At 41.1% G+C, this 26,827-nt stretch overlaps 5 protein-coding genes across 5 annotated transcripts; 1 reads left to right on the forward strand and 4 right to left on the reverse strand.

Moving 5' to 3' along the window:
* The first annotated feature begins 2,709 nt into the window (after positions 1-2,709).
* Positions 2,710-6,080, forward strand: LOC114449965 (elongation of very long chain fatty acids protein 1-like). The gene is made up of 8 exons (XM_028427850.1): positions 2,710-2,977; positions 3,496-3,588; positions 3,955-4,145; positions 4,233-4,313; positions 4,400-4,456; positions 4,547-4,652; positions 4,760-4,899; positions 5,165-6,080. The coding sequence occupies exons 2-8, from the start codon at positions 3,528-3,530 to the stop codon at positions 5,471-5,473; spliced, it is 945 nt and encodes a 314-aa protein (XP_028283651.1). The 5' UTR covers positions 2,710-2,977; positions 3,496-3,527; the 3' UTR covers positions 5,474-6,080.
* Positions 6,081-6,691: 611 nt separating this feature from the next.
* Positions 6,692-9,703, reverse strand: cdc20 (cell division cycle 20 homolog). The gene is made up of 11 exons (XM_028427849.1): positions 9,566-9,703; positions 9,053-9,263; positions 8,823-8,965; positions 8,638-8,734; positions 8,432-8,557; positions 8,141-8,337; positions 7,947-8,041; positions 7,620-7,857; positions 7,400-7,525; positions 7,210-7,327; positions 6,692-7,104 (listed from the first exon to the last, which is right to left on the reverse strand). Exons 2-11 carry the CDS (start codon positions 9,240-9,242, stop codon positions 6,932-6,934), a joined length of 1,503 nt encoding a protein of 500 aa, XP_028283650.1. The 5' UTR covers positions 9,243-9,263; positions 9,566-9,703; the 3' UTR covers positions 6,692-6,931.
* An 855-nt stretch (positions 9,704-10,558) lies between these two features.
* Positions 10,559-13,447, reverse strand: LOC114449966 (uncharacterized). The gene is made up of 6 exons (XM_028427851.1): positions 13,186-13,447; positions 12,443-12,622; positions 12,091-12,363; positions 11,627-11,725; positions 11,381-11,398; positions 10,559-11,052 (listed from the first exon to the last, which is right to left on the reverse strand). Exons 1-6 carry the CDS (start codon positions 13,250-13,252, stop codon positions 10,967-10,969), a joined length of 723 nt encoding a protein of 240 aa, XP_028283652.1. The 5' UTR covers positions 13,253-13,447; the 3' UTR covers positions 10,559-10,966.
* Positions 13,448-16,935: 3,488 nt separating this feature from the next.
* Positions 16,936-18,383, reverse strand: LOC114449674 (protein CYR61-like). The gene is made up of 5 exons (XM_028427492.1): positions 18,342-18,383; positions 18,046-18,259; positions 17,626-17,967; positions 17,333-17,529; positions 16,936-17,238 (listed from the first exon to the last, which is right to left on the reverse strand). Exons 1-5 carry the CDS (start codon positions 18,381-18,383, stop codon positions 16,936-16,938), a joined length of 1,098 nt encoding a protein of 365 aa, XP_028283293.1.
* A 2,969-nt stretch (positions 18,384-21,352) lies between these two features.
* On the reverse strand, positions 21,353-25,921 carry LOC114449451 (ceramide synthase 2-like). Its single transcript, XM_028427139.1, has 11 exons — positions 25,773-25,921; positions 25,224-25,394; positions 24,627-24,744; positions 24,172-24,290; positions 23,981-24,038; positions 23,847-23,897; positions 23,493-23,585; positions 22,871-22,999; positions 22,457-22,563; positions 22,217-22,370; positions 21,353-21,931 (listed from the first exon to the last, which is right to left on the reverse strand). Exons 2-11 carry the CDS (start codon positions 25,388-25,390, stop codon positions 21,725-21,727), a joined length of 1,203 nt encoding a protein of 400 aa, XP_028282940.1. The 5' UTR covers positions 25,391-25,394; positions 25,773-25,921; the 3' UTR covers positions 21,353-21,724.
* Positions 25,922-26,827: the final 906 nt, after the last annotated feature.

A 26,827-nucleotide genomic window follows, 5' to 3' on the forward strand; every position in this document is an offset into this window, starting at 1 on the left:
TAAATATAGATGTCCCACTCTGCGTGGCTGACAGGTCACTGGACTTCACGTCGTTACTTATACTATATTACTTAGAGATTACAAAACTACAGTTAAGCAGATTGGACTCCACATTAACTTGTGATTTTTTTTTTTTGATAATCCGGATTACAAATTGAATTATTTAAACATGTCTCCTTTCATTCATAATCTCAGGAATAAGAAATATTTTGCCAAGCCAATTATTACTCTGTGTGAAAATGTGTGCAATTTTTCTAGATAACACAGTACTCATAGTGATCATAAGAATCTTTGGCCGCTGGGCGTCGCTGTTTCTCACTTTAATGCTGTGGTGGGAAATCCTGTAAGAACTCAGGGGTCCAAGAAGAAGACACGAGCTGGTCAACTGAATCAGTTGTTTCAGTAATCGGGTAGGTGGACATGGCTTATTGAAGAAAAACAAGGACATTTTGTGATTTACGTTAATACACCTGTGAGTTTTAGCCATTCTTTCAACCATTTTGAAGATTTAGGTTAAAGTTTAGAAGAAAATTGATTTGGTGGAACACATAGATGTTTTAGGTTTTTAGGCCCTCATCACAAAATCCTCTCTTTAAAATCCCCAAACTATGATGTCAGGAGGTGAGTCCCTCAGTTACAGAACAACTCCTCACTCCGGTTTTTTCCACCTTGAAGAGGCTGCTGCCTCATTAAGTAGTATGTTAGTTCCTGGGTGAGTTTCTAAGTCAGTCTATTTAAAGGAAAGCATGGGCCAGAGAGTAAACCTCACCCCCACCCATGTGACAGTATTTTCATTCATTTGTTCAAAGAAAGAGAAACCTGAGCTTCATATGTGTGAGGCTGTGACACATTTAAAAGTGAGAGCAGATTAACACGTTTTGTGGTATGAAACAATACATCATATAAAGACTCTGTGTTGCATAACCCAGCTCCCGGCCCGTGGGATCTGGCTCTGTGACGGAGTGCCAGATTCCAAAAAGGTTCGTGTCACCAAAAAGCCAATTTATAGGCCCTGCTGGCCATGTGACATTCATGTTAAACAATTTTAGCTATTACACAAACTGCATGTTCACATTCTTGTTTCATGACTCCCATTATTAATCAACTCATTCATTCCCAGCAGGCCTGGAGTTCCATCTCTCACATTCGAGTATCTCGTCTGTCTAATTTTTCTGATTTGGCAAATTAAGGACGAGCAGCATGTCTCGAGGACACCAGCTCTTCTCTGTTAAGGGCTGAATGTCATGTTTGTCCATCACTATGTGACAGCTTCTGCTGTTGGCTAAAACTCGACTGAATGTCAATGTTAAACAGTCACAAGACCATAAAGAATAAAGAGTGTGTTGTTGTTGTTGTGTGTGAGTGGCAGCTACAAAAACAGCTGACCGTGTACTCAGAGACACCAGCTCTCACATTCATAATCAGTCTAATGCATCATTAGGTGGTTAATCACATCGCCATCATCTGATGAGCTAACGTGCTAATTCCTGATGCACATGACTGCCACTCCACACAAACAGAGCACCTTTTTCTGCATAACCTCATATGTAAACAGCTGCACCCCCCACATTCTGTGCAGAGATCGGTGAGTGAAACTGTGCTGCTCTTACATATGTTAACACACAGAGAGGAGAAGTGGCACCTTCAAGGGCTCGCTAAGTTGCAGTTAAAGGTACAGCGTCCCCCCTGGGATCAATAAAAGTTACAGTGTTTTACAGCATGATTTCACCTCATCATGTCTGCACTTGGGTGTTGCACATATTATTGGAGATGACTAGGGCCTGAAAATATTCTTTTTTTTTTTAATCCTGACTTTCCTTCTCTTTTTCTCCTTTAAGATTAAACCCAAAATTCTGACTGTATTTCTAACAATCTTAAGCATAATTGTCTTTCAGAAGACAAGACCCTAAATCTAAATTGAATTCTGAGAAAAAGTCAGCATGCTGACTGTCATGTCAGATTATTCTTAGAATCCTGATTGCACCTTGCAGGATGACAATTGAACATTTATGGCTTTTGAAAGAAATGTGACTTGTAAATTTACACATTATTTTTACAGTGGCTCTAATCCTTTCTCTAAATGTGTTTCATGCCAGCGGTAGCATGTATTTAACTGTGAAACATACATGAACACAGCCGTCCTCTCTTCTCTCCCTCCTCCTCCGCAGATGCCTTTCATTCCAGTTTGTTTCATGGAATTTTTAAGCTCCATCCAGACCTCACGCCCATTATCAGTCAGTGTTTGGAAAACAGGTAAAACAGGAGGCGCAGGACAGCTCGCTGGATAGCAGCAAGGGTTGAACTGGAACCCAACCTTCTCAGTGACAGCAGAGGAAGGGATGGGCAAAGTCAAATGTGACGTAAGGTCTGTGAATGCATCATATCTGATCATACCTTTAACCTAAATCATTTGTGGGAGACATACTTTTGAAGAAAATAATGTCATCACCTCAGCTCAGGTTTTTAACTGACTTACATTCACATTATATTTAATGTGATTCTTAATAGAAAAAGTCACTGTTCAATCCAGGCCCTGCAACTTTCTGACCCCATCTCCTTCACTGCCATTGATGAGACAGTCCAATCACAACAGGCTCAGTGAGGACAGGAGGGTGGAGCCAAGCACTGAAACAGGGTGTGGTCCTGAAACCAGAAAATCTGTAGTAGTGCCCTGGGGTTTAAATTCAGTTGAATGAGCTCAGTGCTATAGTTATCAGAGATTACCTGTCACTGTTACTCATCTCTTTCTCTCTCTTCAGTCCAAAATATTCAAGACTCCTGCTGGATTTTTTAGTGAACACACACACTTGAGGGCAGCTGGAAACTTCCACCCAAACAGGCGGGTCTCTGCATGTGATTTTCACCTCTCACGGGTGTTGCTGATCTGTTGGATCCTGTGGATTGAGTGCTGCCTGCTTTGGCTGTGCAGCTGCTTTCTTTGACTAGAACAGGAGTGCTGAGGACCGGTGCTCAGCAGGTGAGTGACACAAATACAGGAGCTGAAGCAGGCTATCGGCTGCACTGCTGTGAGACAGTTGAACAGTGAATTAAATGTGAGGACAGGTTGAACTCCTACACTTCGCTGTTTGAATGGGCATGATCTAGGCTGTATTTTACCACCTGGAAGTCCATGTAGCTCAATTGGTCATATGGGCTGAGCCCTCTGCCTCACCTGTTTGACTTGCTCTGTTAGTCAGCCTGACTATTTCATGTTTTTTTCTTTTAGACTGACATAAGCGTGCAGATGTTTCACAATCCATGATAAACCACCCAAACATTTGACGCTGATACATTTGGGCTGTGAAAGCAGCTCCTCATACACCGTGTGCCTGTATGTTTGTTTAAATTGTTGTAGCCAGGGGAAACTCCTGGTGTTTGATGAGCCTGTGCAGCTGTCTCTTGTTTGTTCAGGCAGAGGGGAATAAGGTGGATTGGTCACTGTGTCACTCAACAACCTCTCATCACGTCCTCCTTTCTGACCTATTTATTTTTCAGGAGTTTAGTGGGGCAAACAGCTAGCAGTCACCATGCTGCAGGAAGCTTTATCAAGCATTGTGAAATTTCACAATTATCTACAATCAAGAACTGGTAGGTGTCTGTTTTCCACACATAGTAGATTTTAAACTGTTTATTTCAGATTAAAGATTAAATTAATAATTCAACCAAACAATTAAATCTGTATTTTAAAAAGTTTGAAATGGGCACATCTTCCCCTTAATGCTTCCAATGAACTGATGATGAGCCTGATGAGATGATGGGGGAAGAAATATCAGCATGAACATTTTTAGACATTGTAATGGGTGCGTTCAGGTGCATATAATATAATGCAATATAGATAAGCCTTTAGGAATCCACACACCATTGTTGGGTGCAAGCCCTTTCTTTGGCTAAATTATCTTCTGATGTTTGCACATATATTTTATTCTTAGCATAACACCTATGTGTGTTTTCTAGATCCCAGAGTCAGAGATTACCCTCTGATGCAGAGCCCCCTTCACATGACCGCCCTCCTGTTGGTCTATGTCTTCTTCTCTGTGTACGTCGGGCCTCGCCTGATGGCGAACCGCAAACCTTTTCATCTCAACACAGCCATGATTATCTACAACTTGTGCATGGTTTTAATGAATGGCTACATAGTGTATGAGGTAAGAACAAATGAGAGTTGTTAGCTGACCTCAAACCTCCAGAACAAGTGAGTGATGAAAGCTTCTGATGTGTCTTTCTACATCTAGTTCTTGATGTCGGGATGGGCTACCACCTTCACATGGCGGTGTGACCTTATTGACACCTCCAGCAGCCCGCAGGCTTACAGGGTAAGCCAGTACATATGATCAGGTTCACAGTAAAGACATCAGTGTGTTTTAATGACTGACATGACAACAGATGTTCATTCCCACAGATGATTCGAGTGGCCTGGTTGTTTTATTTTTCAAAATACATCGAACTCCTCGACACAGTAAGGACGCCTGTTTGTGATGCATTTAATCCATGAGTTGTGTCTTATCTTGTAGGAGTGTTAACCGTTGCTTTGCCTTCTTTGTTTCAGTTATTCTTCGTGCTTAGAAAGAAGCAAAGTCAGATCACATTTCTCCACGTCTTCCATCACTCCTTCATGCCCTGGACGTGGTGGTGGGGCATCACCCTGACGCCTGGTGAGTCACTTCTTCGTGTTTGAAGAAATGAAAACATAAGTTTAAAACAATGCAGTGGAGTGACCTAACAAAAAACATAACTTCCTGTGTGTTTTCCCCCTGTCCAGCTGGAGGAATGGGCTCCTTCCATGCCATGGTGAATGCAACAGTCCATGTCATCATGTACTCCTACTATGGACTCTCTGCTGCAGGGCCTCGCTTCCAGAAATACCTCTGGTGGAAGAAGTATATGACCGCCATCCAGCTTGTACGTTCCCTTATTAATAATCTATTTGCACTAACAATAGCACAAGTACTGCAACTACAACACAACCAGAAATGCTGTTACACAAACAAAGGTTTTCAGAGAACCTAAAAAGTGAGAGTCCATTGAGAGCTATTACTAGCACGGTCTGTCACTTTTTGTGGTCCCTGTGGAAACAAATTTTAATTGCATGTTTCACCAGATTTCATGTATAGGTGCAGCATCTCTAACAAATGAGTGTCTTATGTTGTTTCACTGTTTCTGACAGACTCAGTTCATCCTGGTCTCCATCCACATCAGCCAGTACTACTTCATGGAAAAGTGTGACTATCAGGTCCCCATGTGGATCCATCTCATCTGGATGTACGGCGTCTTCTTCTTCCTCCTCTTCTCCAACTTCTGGGTGCAGGCCTACATAAAGGGCAAACGACTTCCTGTCATGGACGACAAACCTGTACAGAACGGCTCAACCAGTGAACCCATTAAGGTGGTGGCCAATGGCAAACACGTCGGGAACGGGAACGCTCACCAATACACCAACGGCAAAATCCTCATTGGAAAAGTAAAGGAAATCTAACCTGGGACTCTGAAAAAGAGAAGGAGGCATAGACTAACGTCATTCATATCTAGTCTCATATTTGGAGTGGCACAGGTTTCAGGGTGCTACTTCTAACCTATAGATGTTTTATATAATTCTAGTCTTTGGTGAAAATGTATGCACACTCTTCAGGATGTGAATGGCATGTTGTGTTTTGCTGGTGATCTCTGCTTACCACAACTGTGTTTGTAAGTTGTTGCAAAAACTATTAACTGTGATGAACACTGCATGAAGATTGGTGCTCATTTTCTCACTAATAGTATTCTTCAACTCAGGTTTGACCCACTACAAGGCTGACTTACACACCACTGTTTGGTTAGCATGGCCTTTGTTGCTTAGGAGAATTACACAGTTTCCACTGAAGACTAGTATGTGTAAATAACTGCTTCCTGAAAAAAAAACAAGTTTCATTGTAAATGGTAAATATTTAGTATTTTTTCTGTTTTTTAATTTATCTTTTGAAATAAAACTAAATTTAGATAAAGGTCTGTGTCATTTGGAAATCACTTACGATGTGTGTGAGAAACACACCGGAATCTTTCAATTTTAAGAAAACAAAAAAACAAATGGATGCATTTATGCATCTATACTCTCCATGTATTCTCCAGTTTGACACTGAATGGTGTTCCATTGTAGTTTTTAAAACTTAAACGTGTTTAAAGATTTTGAGTTCTAAAATCATATTTTTTATGTATCCTCATTGAAAAAGAACACATTATTTAACACTTTTCTGGTATCAGAATTTCTACGTTTTGTGGCTGATTCCAAACCTGTAGTATAATGTATAGTGATATACATGCTTGCTATTGTTTTTTGTGTCTGACATTTGTCAACATACTGTAAACTGTTGAACACATGTTCAATTGAATACGATAAATTAAACCTCTACAAACAACTTTCTATAATTCCCAGAAAATGTGAGTCTGTGCTACAGATAGGACACAAACATTACAAGATACATTTAAAGTCAGCACGTGGTTACATGCATGTGTAATTCAATGTCTGAACTGCAGAATTATTTTTGCCCTGCTTCATCTTTCAGTTGTCCAATCAAAAGTTTTATCTTATCAGCCAACTCTTTCCCTCATTGAAGTATTTTTTTTTTTTTTGCAGTAACTTTAATGTTTATGTTGGATAGAGAAGACTAATCTTGTTATTGTTTATATATAAAAATCTGATTACAATCACCACAGAAGATCTGATAAACCATTTATTTATAACCCGGTTCATGTATACAATCCATGTAAGAGCCCACTGTAGGTTATAAATACATCTCAAAAACATGCTTTAAAAACACTTGAACATATCAGACCTGTGACCAGAACAACCTATTACAGGAGCAGTACAAGAAATGGGTGGTAATCTTTATTGTGAATTAAATAAAACATCTGCACATAGCTATATTATAACATGCCAAATATCCCAAGTCAAAAAACTTTATCTGATGGACTGATGAATCACACTGCTGGTGGGTTTGACCATCCTAGACTTCTTCTTAATGGGATCCACTTCAAAGCTCTTCCACAGACGAATGCTCTCATCTCCAGCAACCGTGGCAATGGTGGAGTTGTCTGGGCTTAGAGTCAAATTCAGAACTCTGTCCTCATGACCTGAAATAAAGAAAATGAGTGTTTATACAGTGAGGACCAAAAGCAGCAGTTTGCACCTCAGTGGAAGTCTAGGCTGTGATGTATAGAGGTGAAACTGTAACTTACTGTTGAGCTCTGCCACTTTGGTTAAAGCAGGGTACTTCCAGATGACAACATTGTTGTGGGCATATCCATGTGCAGAGACAAGCTCCTTGTAGTTGGGTGCAAACACCAGTGATGAGATCTGGAAAAATAAAAAAAATAAAGAGTCGAACAACTACTGAACACCCTTCCAGGGACACCAAAGTGCACTTACTTGGGACTGGGTGTCGAGTGAACTAATGCAAGAGCCACTGTTCACATTCCAGATGCGGATGTGACGATCACTAGTACCACCTCCAGATGCAAGGATATTCGACTGCCATGGACACCAGGCCAAAGCCTACAACAACCGCAGTGCATACAAATAGTGGGTCAATATGCACAATGGCTGAGAAATCACATCCTCTCTTTTTTGTTCAAGTGAAGTTACTCACCTTGACGGCTCCTTGATGATCGCCCCAGCAGCGAACAAACTGGTTCTCGTTACTAACGCTGCCCTCTTGCACACGGGGCCATAGACACACCAAGTTGTCATTGCCTCCACTAGCCAGGTATCGGCCATCGGGGGACCATCTCAGGCCACACACCTCCTGTGAGTGAGTAGTGAGGGTGGAGATGTGATGTTCTGCCATCCTCACATCATGGTGGTGGATGTGTCCTGACCGGGAACCACTGAGACAGAAAGGAGGAATTACATAAAAAAAAATTGACTCCAAAAACAGAGCAGTTGTCGGTAATATTCTTAAAAAGGTTTACTGTACCTTGAGAGAATATGTTCATTCCAGCTCAGACTACTAACTCTACCCGTGTGGCTGGCCATGCTTCGCAGCCGCTTCTGATTTTCAACATCCCATAGCTGAGGAAATACGTACCGTTAAAGACAGAAAAAAAAAATCCCTCAGTTTTTTGCTGTGTGTCATAATAAATTTAGGAGGCGTTGGTAAACCACACTCACTTGAACTTTGCAATCACTGGTCCCAATTGCGAGGTAGCTCCCGTCTTTGGTCCAGTTCAGAGAGCAGACGTAGTCTTCCTCACACTCCAGCTTCATGAGGAAAATAATGTCTCCTTGAGTGGCATTCCACAGGTAAACATTATTATTAAGAGCCACGGCCAGAAGGTTTTGACTGCTCCAGTCAAACAGATTCAAATCTGGAAAAAATAAAATAGGCAATCAGTCAGTGTGCAATACTTGATTCATGGCTTAATTTCAGGGGAATGATGTAAATTCAAGAGCTTATCTTACAGAAATCATTTCTTAGGTCAGGAGCATCCAAAATTCTGTCAGGAGTTGAAGAGATGTATCTGGTCTTTTTGACAGAGGCAGGAGTTGTAGCCTGACTATAAAGGACTTTCAGGTTGTTTTGATAGCCTGTAAAGACAAGTACAAAGGGTTAAAAAAAAAAAAAAAAAATTCTACACAGCACCATGTTTCACTGCATATGTTCCTACCTTCTGGTGCGTTCAGTGGCTTCCCTCCAAGGTGGAGAATTTTTGCATCTTCAATGTTGTATCCATTCAGAGACATTGACCAGACTTTCTTAGCTTCCTTTAAATACACATGAACAAATATCAATAAGTCGTTCGTGCACCACAAGTTTGTTATACAAATACATGCTTTAAAAAAAATAACTTACTACAGCGCCTGGTGTGTTGTTTGTGTCCATGGGCTCATTCTCCTTCGAGATCAGAAAACTGGCAACATCCATTTGATTTCCGTTTCTGACGGGAATGAAGCGGTCGCCACCCATCTTAGAAGGCGTTAGCTTTTTATTTTTGCCTGTGATACAATAAGTAAAATACATAAGTCGTGAATTTTCTACTTCAAATCAACAATGCATAAAACGCTGCAGGAGACACACATTACCTGGTGTTTTGCTTGGCGTTTTTGATGAAGACAGAGATGCATTCGTAGATTTTCCAGGCGACAACCCGTTCATGGTGGATGTGCTACAAGAGCTGGCCTTTCTCTGCCACCTCGCCATGGGAGCGTTTGTGAGGGGCATGTCGAGCTTCAAGATGCTGTGGATGTCGTTTTCAAACCCGAACTGCGCCATGTTGTCCACGTTATAACAGACCTGAGCATCAGCGGGAATGAAAAAAATGAGCGTTAACACATAACGGTGGCTAAATGGATGCTGTTAGCTTTTGTTGTTGTTAGCTAGACAACCCACACCGTCGTCGTTGGTGACGTGCTTGGTATAATTTCCCATTTCATACAAGAGTTGGGAACAATAGTTTGATAATAGATGAAAACAATTAGTGTAATGACTTTGAGTAATTTGCTAAAGCATGCAAGCGACATTTAGCTACACGCTATAAAAATGTACACGGGTTAGCATTAGCTATTAACATTAGCTATTAACATAATGATAATTACCGTTCTGTGGAAAATCAAAACTCAGTAATCCTTGAATTCGATAATCTCTCCGCCTCGAAAAAACCGATAAACACTGCGGAACACGAGTCGCTTTTCTTCCTCTACTCTCAAACACTCAACACCAAAAGTTTGAATTTCGTGTCGATGACGCCACACGATTTAAAAGCCGAAAAGCCGCCCTGTGATTGGTTCATTCGACGAGCTGCAGTTAGCGCCAGGCATTGCTACGGTAACGTTTACGAGACCTGTAATGTGATTGGTGGACGACACCCCTGTGTTGATTCCTCCTCCAGATCTGTATCGCCATCTATTGGTCAAAGAAGATATTACGCTGTTGTGATTATTCACTTAATAAATCATTTGAAAGATGGGAATATATTTGTTAGCAGTAACATAACATGAACTATTATTCAGAAACAAGAAGTTATTAAGATTAAGATAAACTATATTAATAAACAGCGTTTTGCAGACTGCCCTGAAATAAGAAAAAATGACCCAGAATAACACATAGTTGAATTTCACTCAGTTTCAGCAGAATTAAAATAGGTCATTAGCAAAATACATTGTTCTTTTTCTAATTTACATACAAGACAATGTTTTATCATCAAATCAATGATCATTTGTTTCTTGTTTTGTTGATTAAGATGACAAATGATTGATCAGTGAGGTTTAAAAAAAATGTGTAGTTAAAGTGTAAATAGCACAACTCAAAAAGCACTGAGTGCATCATTGCAACATTCAGGAGGCGTGTAGGTGGAGCTGGATATCAGCTAGCACAGAAAGAAGAATGTTGTCAAAGCTCTCATAGCGATGAAGAGACTTAATGCTTTACTAAATATCTCAGGATGTCCTTACTGTTGCCATTACATAATTGATACTCTTTGTTTATCCACAGAGCTCTAAACCTATTTTGATTAACTCAAAGATGACCACAAAGAGCTTTACTGTGCTATTACAATAAAGGCAACACCCAGAGGGAAAAATAGAACTGTATTGGCATAAAATATTTTTAATGGAGCAACAATCTTTAAATGTCACATACAGAAAAAAATGCAAATATTAATATACAGAATGTTTCAGCAGGAATTTATCTACAGACTTCAAAATATTTTTGTCATAACTTGTATATTGTACATTTACATTTACCTTCATACATCTGCCATTAGAGGTATTAACATGTGCAAACATAAGCTTATACATTACTGAATGAGCTTAAATATTCAATGTATTTGCAATAAAAATGCTAGTGTACAGTGTGATACATGCATGTTTAAAGTGCATTTAGGTATTGTGATTGGTTGATCCCAGGAGACGGTTGGTTTGGTTACATTCATGGAGCAACAGGAGGACAAAGTGTACGTTCAACGGTAGAGAGAGGTCCGACAGATCAGCCAGTCTGAATTATAACGTACGGTATCCACAGCCTTTTGTCTCTGGAGGCACTTCACTCATATCTTTGGGATAATGTATGATTGAGCCAATAACACCTGCAGAGAACGCAAATAAGACTCAAAGAAGCAAAGTCAGCTCCATAATGTCCAATTCAGCTTTCACATCTACAGTAATTTGCTGACCTGGCAACTGCAGTCAAAGTGAACCATGATAAAAGTCATATTGTACAATATAACTGGGTGAATATGTACAAGCAAAAGAACACATGACTGAGCCACAAGCACATTCAAATGTAAAAGACTATGCTCATCCAAGGAGTATGTAGCTTTCAGGTCATTTAATATTTAACTCTCTGTCAATCTTCTCCTCAGACTATAACTATAAGACACTAAAGTGAAAACATAAGTGTGGTTGTTTTCTTACCTCCAGGGTGCCTCATACCTAGACAGAGAGTGTGAGAAAGACAAAACACATGACCGTGCTTTATGTTTTCCCATGTGTATGAGATCTCATTCCAAAGTCATGTGAAAAGTATGTGTTTCTGAGGGCAACTGAGGTTATTAATGTAAAGTTGTGGTAAAGATTAATGCTTCCTGCTGACAAACAGTAATGCAAGATTTTTATTTACAGCTGTGAGCTGTGTGTTTATCTAAATAAAAGAAATCTCACCATGGTTTTTGGAGAGGAGGAGGCTGACTAAAATGAGTCCGGTAAACGTCAGAAGGGCCAAGATTGGGATCACAAGCTGAGGCAAAGGAATCTCTGCAACTGAAGTGACTGGATGTCAACAAAACATGCCACTGTACAGACAGACACTCAGGTCGACTCATGCAGCAAACTCATATTATGTTATGCTTTAGTCCATGACATATAGTCAGCTGCCTCAATAAGGCCCTAGTAACATGAATTTATTTCGTCACTAGTTGGGGATGTGCTGTACATTGCATTGTTCGAAAAGATGCAAACAGCCTGGTCATGTGGAGCACAACCCTGCAGTAACAACATGTGATTATTTTAAAAATAATAATAAAAAAACAGGAACTAAATAACATTTCTAGGCTAAGCACCATGTGGAAGACACAAACGGACGGAGTCCCACAACTTTCTAAACATTTCAAAACTGTGAAATATACCTGATGATATACTTGATGGCTCCTCTGAAAGCCTCAGCTCTCTCATCAGCTTCATGCACCCCTCCTGCAGACGGATCCTCTCTGCTTGTTTGCGCTGTGCTTCCTGGTCCGTCAACAGCCCTTTGAGGGTCAGTGCCTGCGGTACGTGGGCCGTCCACACCTCATCATGGTCCAGAGTGAGATACACCTCGCCATCGTAAAACACACGGTCAGCCCAGTGCAGCTGAGAGCCCTCCAAAATGCATTCTCGAGAATGGAGAATGGTGTGGTTTCCTATAGGAAGTGTGATGAAGGTTATTACCTTACATTTTACAGTTGTCACATTGAGTAATGATTTTTTTTTTTGTTTTACTCAGTGGTGAAGTGTGGTTGACGCTGATAAGAGCTGGGAGGACCGTGTCAGCTGACATGGTTTGGATGATGCTGCTGACTTCCTGGCTGGTGCTGGACAGAGCAGCTCCATTGAGGAGAACCTGCTCAACTAGCCGCTGATTTCCAACCACTCCCCATTGGATCTGGACAATAATGGTGTCTAATAGGAGAAATCCAAAGACATTACAATAAGCATCCAATGAAACTGAATTGTTTGTCAGGTTAAAAAATTATTTTGTAGGTCAGTATGCTGTGTGACCATCCTGGCTGTCATTTCACCACTGAATGACATGTGGTAATAAAAGAGGTTTGTTGGTTCTGTGTAAACTTTCAAGCAGCTTGACTGATTACAAAGAGGAACTATCTCTGTTTAATTTCTTTTTTGTTGTCAGATTTCTCTTTGACTCATTGTTTATTTTTAGCTTGTGCTGTGATTTCCACCTGCCAGTTGCTTCAGGTAGACAAAACACAAGGTGAAAACTTATTGTAATGGACCTGTTAGGTATTGTTGACATAAAGAAACCGAAACAACGCAAAACCCCAGTTTATCATCTGTGCAACACAATTCGATCTAACATGAAACCGAATCTTAACAACAGCATTTCATCGCACTGTGTGATATTTCAGTAAGTGAAACAACAGTCTGCCACTGCTGCTCTGCTCCTTCTTCTCTTCGTCCATTAGCTGAAACTAAAAGCAATGCAAAACACACACGCTTCTTACCTACAGGGACAGGAACAGCCCGTGACAAACGGCACAACATCAAGATAAAAATGACACAGAAATGCATCTCTGGCGTCAACACTGTTTCTTTCAAATTCTGTACGCGCTCAAGCGTCGAAAGTCTCCACAGGTATAAATAGCCGGGATTGTTTTAAGCCATTTAAGTGTAACCACGTCCTGCACATCAAATAAAACCTGCGGTGTAACTTCAGCTTCACACACAGTCGACTCCACACCAAACCCGACCCTCCTCTCTCCCTCCCTCTCTCTCTCTCTTTCTGTTTGTGTGTGTGTTGCTCGCTCCACTTCATTGTGTTTATCTTATAACCGTGTTGCTCCTGATTGGCTGATTCAGTTGCACTGTAAACAAAGGCAAAAGGCTTTAAAATTCTTACCAAAGGTTACAACCTTCATTTTATATCTCCTTATAACCTGCATGAACCCTTTAACCTCAAATGAAATAGGCTAGATAGATTTCCAAATTATTATGAAAATGTATTTAAGGTAATTGAATGTCCCTGTGTAATAAATTTCTATTCTTTGTAATGTATTATTGGTTATATCAATAAAATAAACAGCAGTGGCTATTAAACACTGAGCCTAACAATAAGCACCCGGCAACCATAGCAACAATGACCCAAACCTAAATCATCCTGACTTCAAAATTTGTATTGCTTCTAAATCTAGTAAATTATGTAGTGTAGTAAAGTAGTAAATGTGCATCCATTTTTAATGTATTCGTATTAAGGGTTAAATCATTGCTGTGTGTGTGTGTGTGTGTGTGTGCCATCCAGACAAAACATGTTTGTTTTTTCAGAAAAGTTAATAAGTACATCAGCTGATGGCTTGTCAATGATTCTGTTGTAAAAATGTTTAGCTGCTACTTCAGGTAAGATGTTAATGTTTAGGTTTGACAGTCTGTCCTCGTTTACTTATCCAAAAAACAGTTCATGTGTGAATTATCACACTTAAAGCTGAACGTGTCATCAGACGCAGAGGACAAAACGTACCAATGATTAGATATTCTGAGCCAGTGCCTGCAGCATCAGTCTTTCTTTGCGTGCTGTTATGTCATCGGGTCTTGGGGTGATAACTGTCTCGATCTTATGTAGGAGTATCTTTAAAATGGAAGGTATGCAGAGCAGAGAGGAAGTGAGTATATAAACAATCTACTGAGTGCAAGAGACATTCACTTATCCTGCTAACTTCAGAACAATGTGTGCTGTGGATTTACTTTCCACTGTCAGGACAAGGACAAGTCACGCTGGGAAAACATTGTCATTTAATGACTGAAAATTCAGAGGGATTTTCAATACACATCAGATTCCAGTACACTTTAAACCCAGCTCCACCCTGAGACAAAAACCTGGTCCACCCCAAGGACAAAACTCTCAGGGACAGACAGAGCAATGTAGTCAATGCAGTTCAGTGCAGTGAGGAATGCTCTGATCTTTATATTAGTGAATCTAAACAACCACTACACAAAAAGCTGTCACAGCACAGGAGGGCCACCTCCTCAGGACAGGGACCAGCAGTTCACCTACACCTTAGAGCAGCGGTCACTGCTTTGAGGACAAGAATGTCCACATTCTGGACAGAGCGGACAGATGATGTGAAAGAGGTGTCAAAGAAGCCATCTATGTGAAATTAGAAAAACCCTCTCTAAACAGAGGAGGAGGGCTGAGGCATCAGCCAAATGACCACTAACCAACAAGAGGGATCTTAGCCATGTGAGTTCCTCCAAGATCCACCCACAGAGGTCCTGAGCACATAAAACACAGAGTCCCCACTGGAAGAGCAGCAGAACTGCAGAAGCCCCTATAAATTCTGCAGATAAATAACCTCCTAAAATCTGGTTCCACTGCCAACCAATACATTTTATTTGTTGTAATTGTTATTGAGGGTTCAAAGGTGTGAAATATGTTTCAAGAGTAATTATGAATAGACTTATGAGCATGTCAAGCATAAAACACTTTGACAGGTGACATGTTGCATGTGAAACATCTTTGTACAAGTTGTATAATGATGGACATCTGACTAAATATGTATGTATATGTATTTTAAATATGTATTTTATCTTATTGGCTTTTATTGGCTTCTGTTGCCTGTGTCTTGTTTTATTATACTTTGTATACAGTATGTGTTGAATGTGTATTAGAGAAATTTAAGTATAATCGTAGATACCCAGCAGACTAGTGTTTATCTAATTCATATATCAATATGACTTTTCAACTTATGTTTATTAAATAATTGTCTGTGCCAGCTATTTGCTGCCAGTGAGTGCCATCTAGTGGTGCTTTAGTGGCATTTCATGTCATTAGTGTGCACTAACAGCTTGATGAATCATGACACGTTGTTGTAGCTTTGTTGTTAAAGTCCCAAGTGCTTCAAATATCAGTGGTTTAATGGCTGTTCTGAGCACGCAGCAGTTCACACAGCACTAAGCAGCTGCCTCTGTTATCCTTCTGAAGCTGGAAACAGACTTGTGTCTCTGTAGGTTGTAGATAAGACGTGGTGTGTGAATAAAGGCTGTGTTTGTGTTCTGATTCCCGGCTGGACTGAGATGAAATAGACTGTAAATGAATACTGTTACTGTCATGAAGCTCATGCCTTTAGGTTGCAGATATAATTACTGGGACACCAAACATTGGACATTTCCCAAACATTCTGTGGTTGGTTTGCTTTTGTTGGAAGTTTTATATTACTGAGTCTTACAGGCAAACACAGGATGTCCGCTACCTGCTGCGGTACGATTTACATAATAAAAACGTGCTGTTTGTTCTTGCATTGTTGCTTGTTGTTCCTATGGTAATAAACTACTGTAAGTCCAGACCTCTGTGTGTGTGTACTGGCAGTGGAGGAGCAGGGCTCCTCTCAGGTTCTCAGAGACAAAGCTCTATTGTGCTTTCCATCAGGGGATGGAACCACTTCATCCCTGTGTGCGTCAGCACCCCGGTTTTTCCTTTGCTCCTGTGGTCTTGCCCTGTTTAAATAATTCTGTTGATTACTTGACATCAGATTTCTGGCAGTTTTTGGTTCGGGACTGTGATGGGCACACCCTCAGCTTATGTGCTCATAAAAGCACAAAGACACTGGATGACCCATTTGTCTTACACTGTGCTTTAGGGTCTCACACAGTATAGTTAGATGAAAACTGCTTGTTTCATTCACATAGACCTGCAGGTTATGCCAAAGACAACAGGATTCAGGATCATCATCCATTCTGCTTATTAAATCTGTTTTATATTATGATAAAAAGTCTGAAACTTTTTCATTAAACAAAATACTAATGCTGCTAATGGCCAGCAGCAAGGAAACCACTCAGACATTTACGTTATAGCCATTCTCTAGTGGTCTCTCAGATGCTGAAGAAACAAAAAAGTTTCAGAGGATTACAAATCTTGGAGATCATTTCTAGACATTTATATTTATTGGCACACTTTTATTATTAGGTCTCTTTGTGTACAACATTATTGTTATTGTTGATCAAATAGAGTCAAAGAAACATACATCCTTATAAATAGAAACACAGCAACATGTACATTTATATTGTAGCTGCCCTGGTTTTTACTTCCCATGTTGTCAGGTGACATGTTTTGTCAAGTGAGGCTTAAATATGTCAAAGTACGTAAGAAAAAAACAACTTTTCAAAAACAAAACATTCTGCGAAGCTTCACAGAAGCAAACCACAACGCTCCAATGGTATGAAGCAAAATCGTGAAACGTTCACTGAAGTGAGATCTGCAGCTTTTACTCTCTCAATCTGTGGTTATCAAAGGAAAGTCTGTAGAGGTCAGGTATCTTTTCATAGCTCCCAGAGCAGTTCAGGTCACACTTGCAGGACTCGATCATCATCACCATCCTCCTGAATGTCTCTCCAGTGTGGCACGTGAAGAGGACAGGTAGCGTCTGAGTCCTGTGTGGCCTGCAGCAGCGGCCATCTGAGCAGGAACCACAGTACTTTGGCTGGAACTTTTTCAGGCTACGGCAGCCTGCATAGGACAGTTTAACTGGGCGGGTGGCCTTTTCTGTGTGCTTACATTTCTGACCTTTCTGTAAGAGAGGAAAAAGTCAATGCATGTGTTACACATAGCCGGAGGCTGTCACTATGACGATGAGCTATAATGAATTAACATTTAAACAGTACCTTCCAGGTCATCTGTTTGCAGGGTCGGACTTCACACAGCCGAGACTCCTTCACAGGTTTACATTGCGGATTGCTGTTGTTTATCCTGGTGGACACTCCAGTCCCGCAGGACTTGGAGCAGGGCGACCAGGCTGTGGTCTGAATTACACAGTGGATTTTTCTGGCACCCATGTGGACCTTTGGATGACTTCTGAAAACTGTACAGATTTAAACATTTCTTAAGTTAAAACCAATGCATCTCATGCACACGCTGTTATACCTGGCTACTTCTCAGAAAAGATCAAACTCCTCACCTGGTAAAGCCTTTGAGGCGCCTCTCCACAGCTCATTCTTGGTAGCCTGATCATTCTCATGTGGTTTGTCTTTACTGTGCTTCCGTCTTGGCTTCTTGGCCTCAGAGCTCTGGGTCTTTGCTTCTTCAGGGCAGGCAAGCCCTTCACAGCACTGTCCCGGCACCTTGACCCGCCTTGGTTTGGCACAACCCAGCTTGGGCAGCAAGAGCTCATGTGGGCACAGGGGGATGCACCCCACAGTGCCGTCCATGCATGTGCACTGGTGTTTGCAGTTTGGACGGAAAGTTTCTCCGTTCTGGTACATCTTGCTGTTGTACTCGCAGGTTCTACCGTCTGAGCTGGCTGTTGGAGGAGAAGTTTGGTGTGAAATTTTTACAAAAAATTAAAACAGAGAATAATCACCTGGTAGTCGCCAGTTACCTCGACAGATGCCCTTGGCTGAATCATCTCCACCTCCGAAGTTGCACTCTAATCCCTTAGCTGTGTCACATGGCTGTTTGTTGCTGCAGTGTTCAAAGAGCTGCCGTGCACAGACCTTACAGCATCCACAGCCATCCAGCACAAGGTTTACTCCTGCTCCACATTCAGGCGCTTGAGAGGGACACCGGCAGTCCTTCGGGCAAGAGGCTGACACCTGAGACAAGACAAACACAGTCCCTATAATCCTTATCTGCGTGTTTAACGAGCAATGCATGCATGGGTAAATGTTTCCTTACCAATGTAAAGCAGACGCTCACAAAGACAAAGACCTTCCTCATCTTCAGTCTCTACTGGAAATAGATACAACACCAGCGTGGGCAGTGAGGTGGTGGGTGCCTGCTCTGCCTCGTTTAGAGTCTCCATCTCCTTTTTATTCACCCGGAGCAGGTCTGACGTATGTGCTGAGGTGTCCCAAAACTATGAGAAGAATTCCCCTCCCCCTCACATCCCATGTCGCACAGTGCACTGAGAACTTCCACTCTGCCAGTCTGACCCTGTCATTTCTTATATTCACATTTGCAAGACTTTTTCCTTTGTGTAATATTATAACACACGCACAACATCATTGCTCAACTGTTTTCATTGCTGTCAGATGATGATGACATTTTAATGTTTTATAAATCTCTACCCACTGTCCTTCTGGGTGTGATTTTTTTCTACTTATAACATATGTTCAAAGGACCAAAAACTCTTTGAAATACCTGAAATATTTCCTCGTACTCGTAAGCACAGCACCCATTCAGGAGTTTCACATCAGGGAACCACAAGTCCTAATGTAAATATTGAAGCAAAGCTACATATTTGTATGACCGACTGAATTTCTAGCTGTGTTTAGGCTGCTGCATGTTGCCTGTGACTTGTGTTTGCATGTTCTAATCTCGCTATAGTGCTCTCACAGATGAAATAACCCTGTCAGTCACCCACACGTAAGGGCGTGGTTGGTTCAGAGTTTGACTTCTGTTTAAAAAAAGGGGGGGAGACAGGAGACAGGAGCCTCCTGGAATGATTGAACCTCAGGAATTCTTTGTTCAGGCTGAATGAAAAACAGAAAAAAAAGAAAACTTAAGCAAGGCCTGCAGCAACATTCCACTCAGGATGAACGCTGCAGGTTTCTTTGAAATAGCTGCCAGAATAAAGAGCATCCTCTTCCATCCACATCAAAGAACAATGAAAATTTTCAGAGAGAAAAAAGAAAGCCTCATTTCCTTTCATTATAACCTGTGAGAACAGGAGACAGAGCGGAGCAGACTGGCGCAGCCTCCTTCTTATCTAACTGAGGTTACAAAGGCCAGTGTGAGTCAGTGCCAGCTGAGGCAGATGAAGAGCGAACAAGCGTGAGCTTGGTGCAGTCACTGATGCCTGGAAATCGCTGACTGTTGTGGTTTGGAGTGGAAACTTTTCCCCTCCAAAGCTGTAATATAAAGAATTTGCAGAACCATGTTAGGTAAGAGGAAGGTTGGATATATAAAAGACAGCTGGAGGACCACCTCATTCCTGCAGAGCAGCATGTGAATATAAATATTAACATAAGTGAGAACCTCTTTCTTAACGTCAGAGCTCAGGGTGAGACCCGGTGCTGCGTTCAAAGACACTTTGCTGCAGAGTTTAAATCTCTTGTCTGGCTGTATATTTCACAACTTTTCAGTCAAAACGTAATCAAATCAAATCAAATGTGGTCACTCATCCAAACTCCCGGTATTTAGGCAGTAGATGGATGGTTCGAGACTAAACTAAGCTTACCAGGACAAAAGAGAGCAAATGTAAGTTATAAGTGTATTGTACGTTAAATATAAGTTAATTCTCAAAATGATCATTCTCAAAAACAGCCACAAAAATAAACATTTTGTTTTATACGCGCACATGTGGTAACACGTCCTGGGGTTCAGATAGCTCTCATCTTCATTAACTCCCTGAAATACACAGCATCCACCTAAACCTGGACATCCCTGTGACACTGAAGAGGAGGCTGTGGGTGGGCAAAGGTGTGATAAAAGGTTGGAGAAAAATGCATAGCACTGTACATGTTCATGCTAAAATAAAAAAGCAAAAAGCAAGTTAACATAGGCAAAACATGGGTTTTGAAATCTGTGTGGCATTAAGATTGGCTTCAGAGAATGGAAAGGCAGAAATAGGTCCCTGCTGGTACTCAGTGTGAAACCACAGCAAGTGTAGGACAGGCTTATTTTGGCTGTAATGTGAGAGTGGGTCACACATTGTACCACAGTCTGTCAGGTTATGTTTGCATTACATCATTTCCATGTTTCCTTCTACCCTGTTCTGCACTCAGGAGTGCACATTTCTTTCCAATGTAAAACACTATAAAGCCTTTAAAGTTTGTGACACATTCTGTGGTCACCACACAACAGCTCCCCAAAATATGTGGAGCGCCCCCTGCTGTCAGAATTGCATCCAGTATCCAGTGAAGCTGTACTGTATGACATTTTCACACCTCTATTAATATAAGCTCCAATATAATTGCAAAATAGAAAGTACAACAACAAGCATTTTTTTTGCATTTTTCCTGCAGCTTCCTCAGTATCGTTAGTGATAAGAGTGTGTTTAAAGTGTTTAAAGTTGATATGCCAGAAGTCGCACATTAAATTTGGATATTCATATGGAATATATACTCTCATTTTACATGTACTTTACATTCCAGATGTAATGAACTCTAAAACTGAAGAAGTAATCTAAGAGATGTTCACTTTAGGCAAATGAGGTATGATGATTGAGCCTTTGGCCAATATAGGGTCTGCGTCCCAGCCACTAACATATAGATACTGCATCCAGCCACCAGGGGTCGCTCCTACTGTTTTGGATTCATATCAGTATTGTATCTATGCATACAGTCTATAGTATAGACCTGCATGTCTGTGCTGAATTAATAATATATTGTGCTGCAATTATAAATAACAATATAGTTCTAAATTTATGATATATAAGAAATGTATTAAAACTAAATATTCATGTATAATAAATACAATTCTACAGAATGTGTCTCAAAACATTACAAGAGACAAGAGTGAGAAAAACTAAACAATGACTTTATTTGCATCAATTCAGTGTTAGCTGCAAGGGTTTAAAAATGTAAACACTTTACAATGTTAAGGCTTAGCCCAACTTACTGTGTGTACATCTATTGTTTTGACAATGTTTTAACTTTTTTTGTAAAAGAGCTGCTTTGTGTATAAAAACTGGACTGCTGTGTAGGTTAAAGTGCATATGTGCACTGTACATTTTCATTATCCCCAGATTTTTTTCCTCACAGTTGCTTGGCTCACCTGCTGCTAAGGGGTGAATTATAGAGGATTATTGTGTCAGTATTACTGAAGCAGAGCATGGATTGCTTCTGGTGATCGTCCTCTAGGTGCATTTAGCAGAGTGACATGTAGGAAGCTTGCTCAGCCCATAACCCAGAGGTCGATGGATGAAAATTGGCTTCTGCGATGTCAGCTGTTTTGCAACGATTAATGAAACATATCTCACCTCTACTTTCATTTAATTCCACTCTCATTTTGAAGTGGCATCAGCACACAGGAAAAGATGTAAAGAGGTAATTGATCACACATCGCTCAGTGTTTAATGTCAAAACTGTGTTAGCTGTGATGTAAAAAAAAAGTTTTTACTGAGATTTACGCATCTTGTCAGCTGCAGAGGACCTGTGGTTAGTCAGGTTATTGAGGACACAGCTGTTGGTCAGCATAGACAGCTTAGAGTTGAGAGAGTCTTTACTTTTTTCCCGATAACAATCCATATTTTCCTCTCCGACCTTATCTTCGTCATCCTCCTCAACCTCACTCTCTTCGTCGCTGCGTTCATCTTTCTCCAGCTGATGACAGAAACACATGCAGAGGGGTTAAAATACCTTAGGGACAGGTCAACTCTTGGAGCACTTGGTGATGTCCATTTGCTCACTGCATGCATGGTAATTTGTGAATTAGTAAATTAGGAATCAGATTGCTGTGGGTGCATGAACAGCTTGTAAAGCGCTTTGCTTAAAAACTCATTTGCATAGACTTCCAAATAAAAGCAGCCATTTACTGTTACTACATGCAAAACCGTCAGATCAGAGATTTTTTTTACAGTACATTTGAGCTTCACTGCATTTTCTCACCTTGCCATTCAGCAACTTGTAGATCATTCGTACGATTAAACCTGCCCAGTAGATGTGAAGAACCTGCAGCACCATCAGGAGGATGTTGAAAAAATAGTAACAAGGAAAGGGCTGAAACACTTCCATGGACAGGACCAGGGTGGTATGAATGATTCTGTAAGTAACCAAACAGTTTGAGATCAGGTTAACATGGCACATGTGCTGGACTTTACACATTTAATGACATAAAGTGTCTCTTACTTGCTGGGAAAAATCACCAGGCGAGTCAAGAAGAAGACCGCAGCAAACACAATGAAGAGGGTGTCACAGGTTTTCTTCCAGCCTGAGTAGTGGAACATTTTGGCAGGCTACAGGCAGAGGTATTCAGGATTAATCAAAACACAATCGTGCAAATTACTAGATAGCACCAAAATAAAGAACAATACAGAGGATTAGAACAGTACAGTGAGTATTTTCTCTGTGGGGCGAACTGTGTTTAATTAATTTCACAAAATCATCTCCTTTTTTGTAGTTGATAGATGTAGTTTCCAGCATTCAGACAAAGTGTGGACAGGAAATCTGTAGTGACTTGCTCTGCAGAGACTCATTTTATTTCACTTAAAAATGTCCCCACCAGGATCACATGAGTTTCTGGCCTCACAGTTTGAATATTACCTCCAGCAGGATGTCAGAGGAGTCGTGAAGCAGCATGACCAGCGTGCCGACACGAATGCAGTTGGCACAGTAGGAGAAACTGAGAAGGAAGATGGTTGCCAAATGGTGCATCACTTGTACTTCAAAATCCTGGCAAAGTAAACACACACACAGAGAGAGGGTATCTTCTATCACACTTAACCAAACAGAAGAATTCTGTGTTTTTGCAGTCACTCATTAACCACTTGTGTTTCTCATTAAAGCAGAGGTGAGGTGAGTGAAGCATGAAATATCACCACAGTGATCCTAACACCTTCACTTTGTGGAAAATATCCATCCATCCATTTCCCGAATCCACTTTGTAGTACAGGGTCATGGGGGGGGCGGCTGGAGGCTATCCCAGCTATCTATGGGCGAGAGGCGAGGTACACCCTGTACAGGTCGCCAGTCCATCACAGGGAAACATACACAGACAAACAACCATTCACACTCACACCTATAGAGTCACTAATTAACCTAACAGGCACATCTTTAGAATGTGGGAGGAAGCCGGAGTACAGGCACAGAATCCGAATCAGGAACCAGGAAGCCTGTTGCTGTGAGGCGACAGCATGCATTTGTTGTTGAGATATTTATCACTGACCTTCCTCTTAACGTCCACAGGGATCTGGAGGAGCAGGGAGCCATAGAATCCCAGCTCCAGCATATAGTACCAGAAGTGAGCTGTCTCCATGGGCTGAGGAGGACGAGGTTTTTGTAAGTGAATAAAAGAATTTATTCACCATTAACACAAAAACACTACACGCATCAGCCAACAGAGACACATCATTTCACCTAAAATCTTGTTTGGAAATGGACTAAATGTATTTAAATGAACTGAAAACTTTCACTTCCACCATATAAAACAAAAAAACTGCTGTTTTTTCTTCTGTGTATTAAATTTCCTGACAATAAAAATATCAATATTTAAAGGAAGCAGATGTATTAATATTTTCACCTGAACTGGATACTGCCTCCAACATTCCCTGTAGTCCCAGAACCATGGTGTCTGCAGAGAGGAGAGTAACAATTCAACAAGTGTTTACGCATTGATTTGAAATTGTTTCTTGCTATATAATGTCTCATACTCACATCGATCAAGCACCACAATCCAGCTATGAATGCTGTGATATAGAAGAAGAACCTCCAACTGCAAAACAATAAATCAGAAGTGTGGACCAAACAAAAGGCGTTTCATTAAGAGCTGCCTTGCTAGATTAGTCATGTTCTGAGGTGTCAGTGGGGTTAGCAGTGGGAGGTGAAGGAGGAGAGGAAGCACTTACGCAGCTTCACCAAACTTCTTGGTCTGACAGGGTCTGTCTTGGTTCCTGCGCCGTCTGAACCAGGTCTCAATCTGTCTCTGGGATTTGCCACACAACTGCATCAAACTTACAATGTCACTCTGGAACAACAACAGGGGACAAATTATGTAAACAGTTAGAACAAATGATCATTCTATTTTATTTATACTTTAATCATTCAAATGCTGTTGGTGTTTTGTTTACAGCATCCACACTGTGAGACGATATAGTGGTGCTATGTTATGTGTCACAGTGTTCCACAGAACGTGATCCCACTAGCAGTTAATAAGAGGAAGTAGGAGGAAAAAACGAAAACACATTTTTGTCCTAAAAAATGACATAAGCAATCCGCAGCAGATATTTATTATCATCCTATCTGTGTAATGTAAAATCAGAGTAACAATAACTGACTATAGCTGTGCACACAGAGGCCTCACCTGTGTTGGTTGTCTGCTCCTTTGGGTGTAAAAGGACTCCAGGTTCGGGGAGGGGGCTGCAGTCACATGCAATCTATTCTTCACCCCCAGGCATCTGCCCATGGGTGGGGCAAAGAACCTGAAGGCGGCAGAACAATGGGCAGTTTATACAAATGATGTGGGTTAGTCAGGGCAGACCGCCTGCAGGTGTAAACAATGTACAAAATAAACCAGGGCGCTGCTGTGTGTTTGTGTTGTATAAGAACTAAACAGCATTTACTAAAACTGTTTATTGATTACAACAATATTAATTCTCTCTCTCTCTCTCTCTTCCCTGATGATAACAGAGGCTCACGCGCCCACTGTCCCACAGCTCGTATCCTCTTACTAATGCACAGTCTTTTGTATGACACTGGACACTTAGTCATAATAAGTAAATGCTGTATCACACATAATACTGTTTAGTGATGATTGTGAAGGTTTTCTAAATACTGATCTCATGTTTGTTGAGAGTTTGTTGAGTTTGGTTTGCCACAATTCTTTGTGGTGAGGCATCATAACATTACATGCTGCCTGCCATGAAACAGAAAGGATGTAGTGTAGTCTTCACTGCTCTACCTCTCAAACATGTATCGCAGAGCCACAAAGCCCAGAGCAAGGGGCACAGCTATGAGCAGGTCCAGGGGCTGCGGCCGCTCAGAGTCCACCAGCTGCTCCATGTCTCTCCAGGTCACACCAGGAGGAAGCCAGTAATCCTGCCTCCATACGTCTGGCAACAGGTTCATGTTTCTGCGGAGGTGATGAAGAGGAGCAAAAAAAAAAAACGATGACACAGCTGAGCCTCAGCCCAAACAAATATGTTTTCATCCTGGCAGAGATTAGAGTGAGACCCAAGAGGCCTCTGGTTAATTAGTGTGTGTGTGTGTGTGTGTGTGCGTGTGTGTGTGTTATAGTGTCACGTGATGGAGAGAGAGATAATGTTCTGACATAAATTAAAAAGTCAACACAATGTATGATATCAATGTGTACATCAATGTGATATCAAAGTATGTTCTTAACACACAGTCAATACGAGAGTCAAATACACACTATTTCCCAGACTTACAAAGAAAAGAGCAGCACACACACCAAGCTGTGGAACAAAGTGGCTTCAGAGCAGAAACTTACCTGCCAGCAGTTGTGTGATGATGCAGATGATGATGATGATCTGATCGATCCTTCACACAGAAGAATAAAACCCTCTGTGTGATTTTGTGGCAGCTTTACGTGGCTGCTGATGCGCTTCAGTGTCGCTGTATCCTGACGACGACACCACAAGAAGGAGCGAGCCGTCTGGTCATCACTGTGCGAAGGTGTGAAGTTAGGTACGAGCAGGAGGAAGCGCTGGGTTAACCTTTCAAAGTAAAGGCCACCATCAACTCTTAAATGATCAAAAATGTGTGCTCCATGAAAATAGCCACCCAGTCACATGGAGAAAAAAAAAGCAATCAAAAATATACTCTCAACGTTTCTGGGCCAAAATTCGTATAATGATAACGTTCTCCCCTGACAGCAGAAAAACCTTAATGTAACAGTGTACGTGTATATACACGTACAGTATATTAACTGATCGATGTTCTTCAGGTGTTTTAGCAGATTACAGTGAAGGTAGGCTAATTAATACTGGCTGTCACTGAAAAGCTCTGCAGACCCGTTGCCATGGAGTCGTGGCAGCCATTGCAATATAGCAAGCGCCGTAAATTGTTTCGTTTTGTTTTGTTTTGTCAAAAGAATCGACCCATGTGCCCAATCACAAAACATGTTACCTCTTACCAGGGCTTCTCCTTCAGACACCCCGCTTCGGGAGTGTACGGACTGGTGGACTTGTGCCTCTACGACAGATGTGGTGACCCGGACAGATTTGAGTGTTACACAGCAGGGAATCAGCAGCTTGGGCAGCTCAGTGTGAACACTTTAAAAATAATACCTTATATAATTTTAAACTAAAGCAGAAAGTCTTCAGTTTTAGCGCCTAAAATTGTGCTTTTATTTTGTAGACATCCGGCATTCTCAATCAGGATACACTAATGCATAAGTGGCAATGGCTGTGGGGCGTCTCCTGCTCACAAGAACGATTCATAACCAATAAACTGTGTAAATTCATATTTCACTTAACAGGTTGAAGTTAAGTGGGAAGTTTCTTTTGTTTTTTGTTTTTGTTACATTATATTAAGTCAACAAAA

The sequence above is a fragment of the Parambassis ranga genome, chromosome 17, assembly GCF_900634625.1.
Source record: "Parambassis ranga chromosome 17, fParRan2.1, whole genome shotgun sequence".
In the NCBI taxonomy this organism is placed as follows: Eukaryota; Metazoa; Chordata; class Actinopteri; family Ambassidae; genus Parambassis; species Parambassis ranga.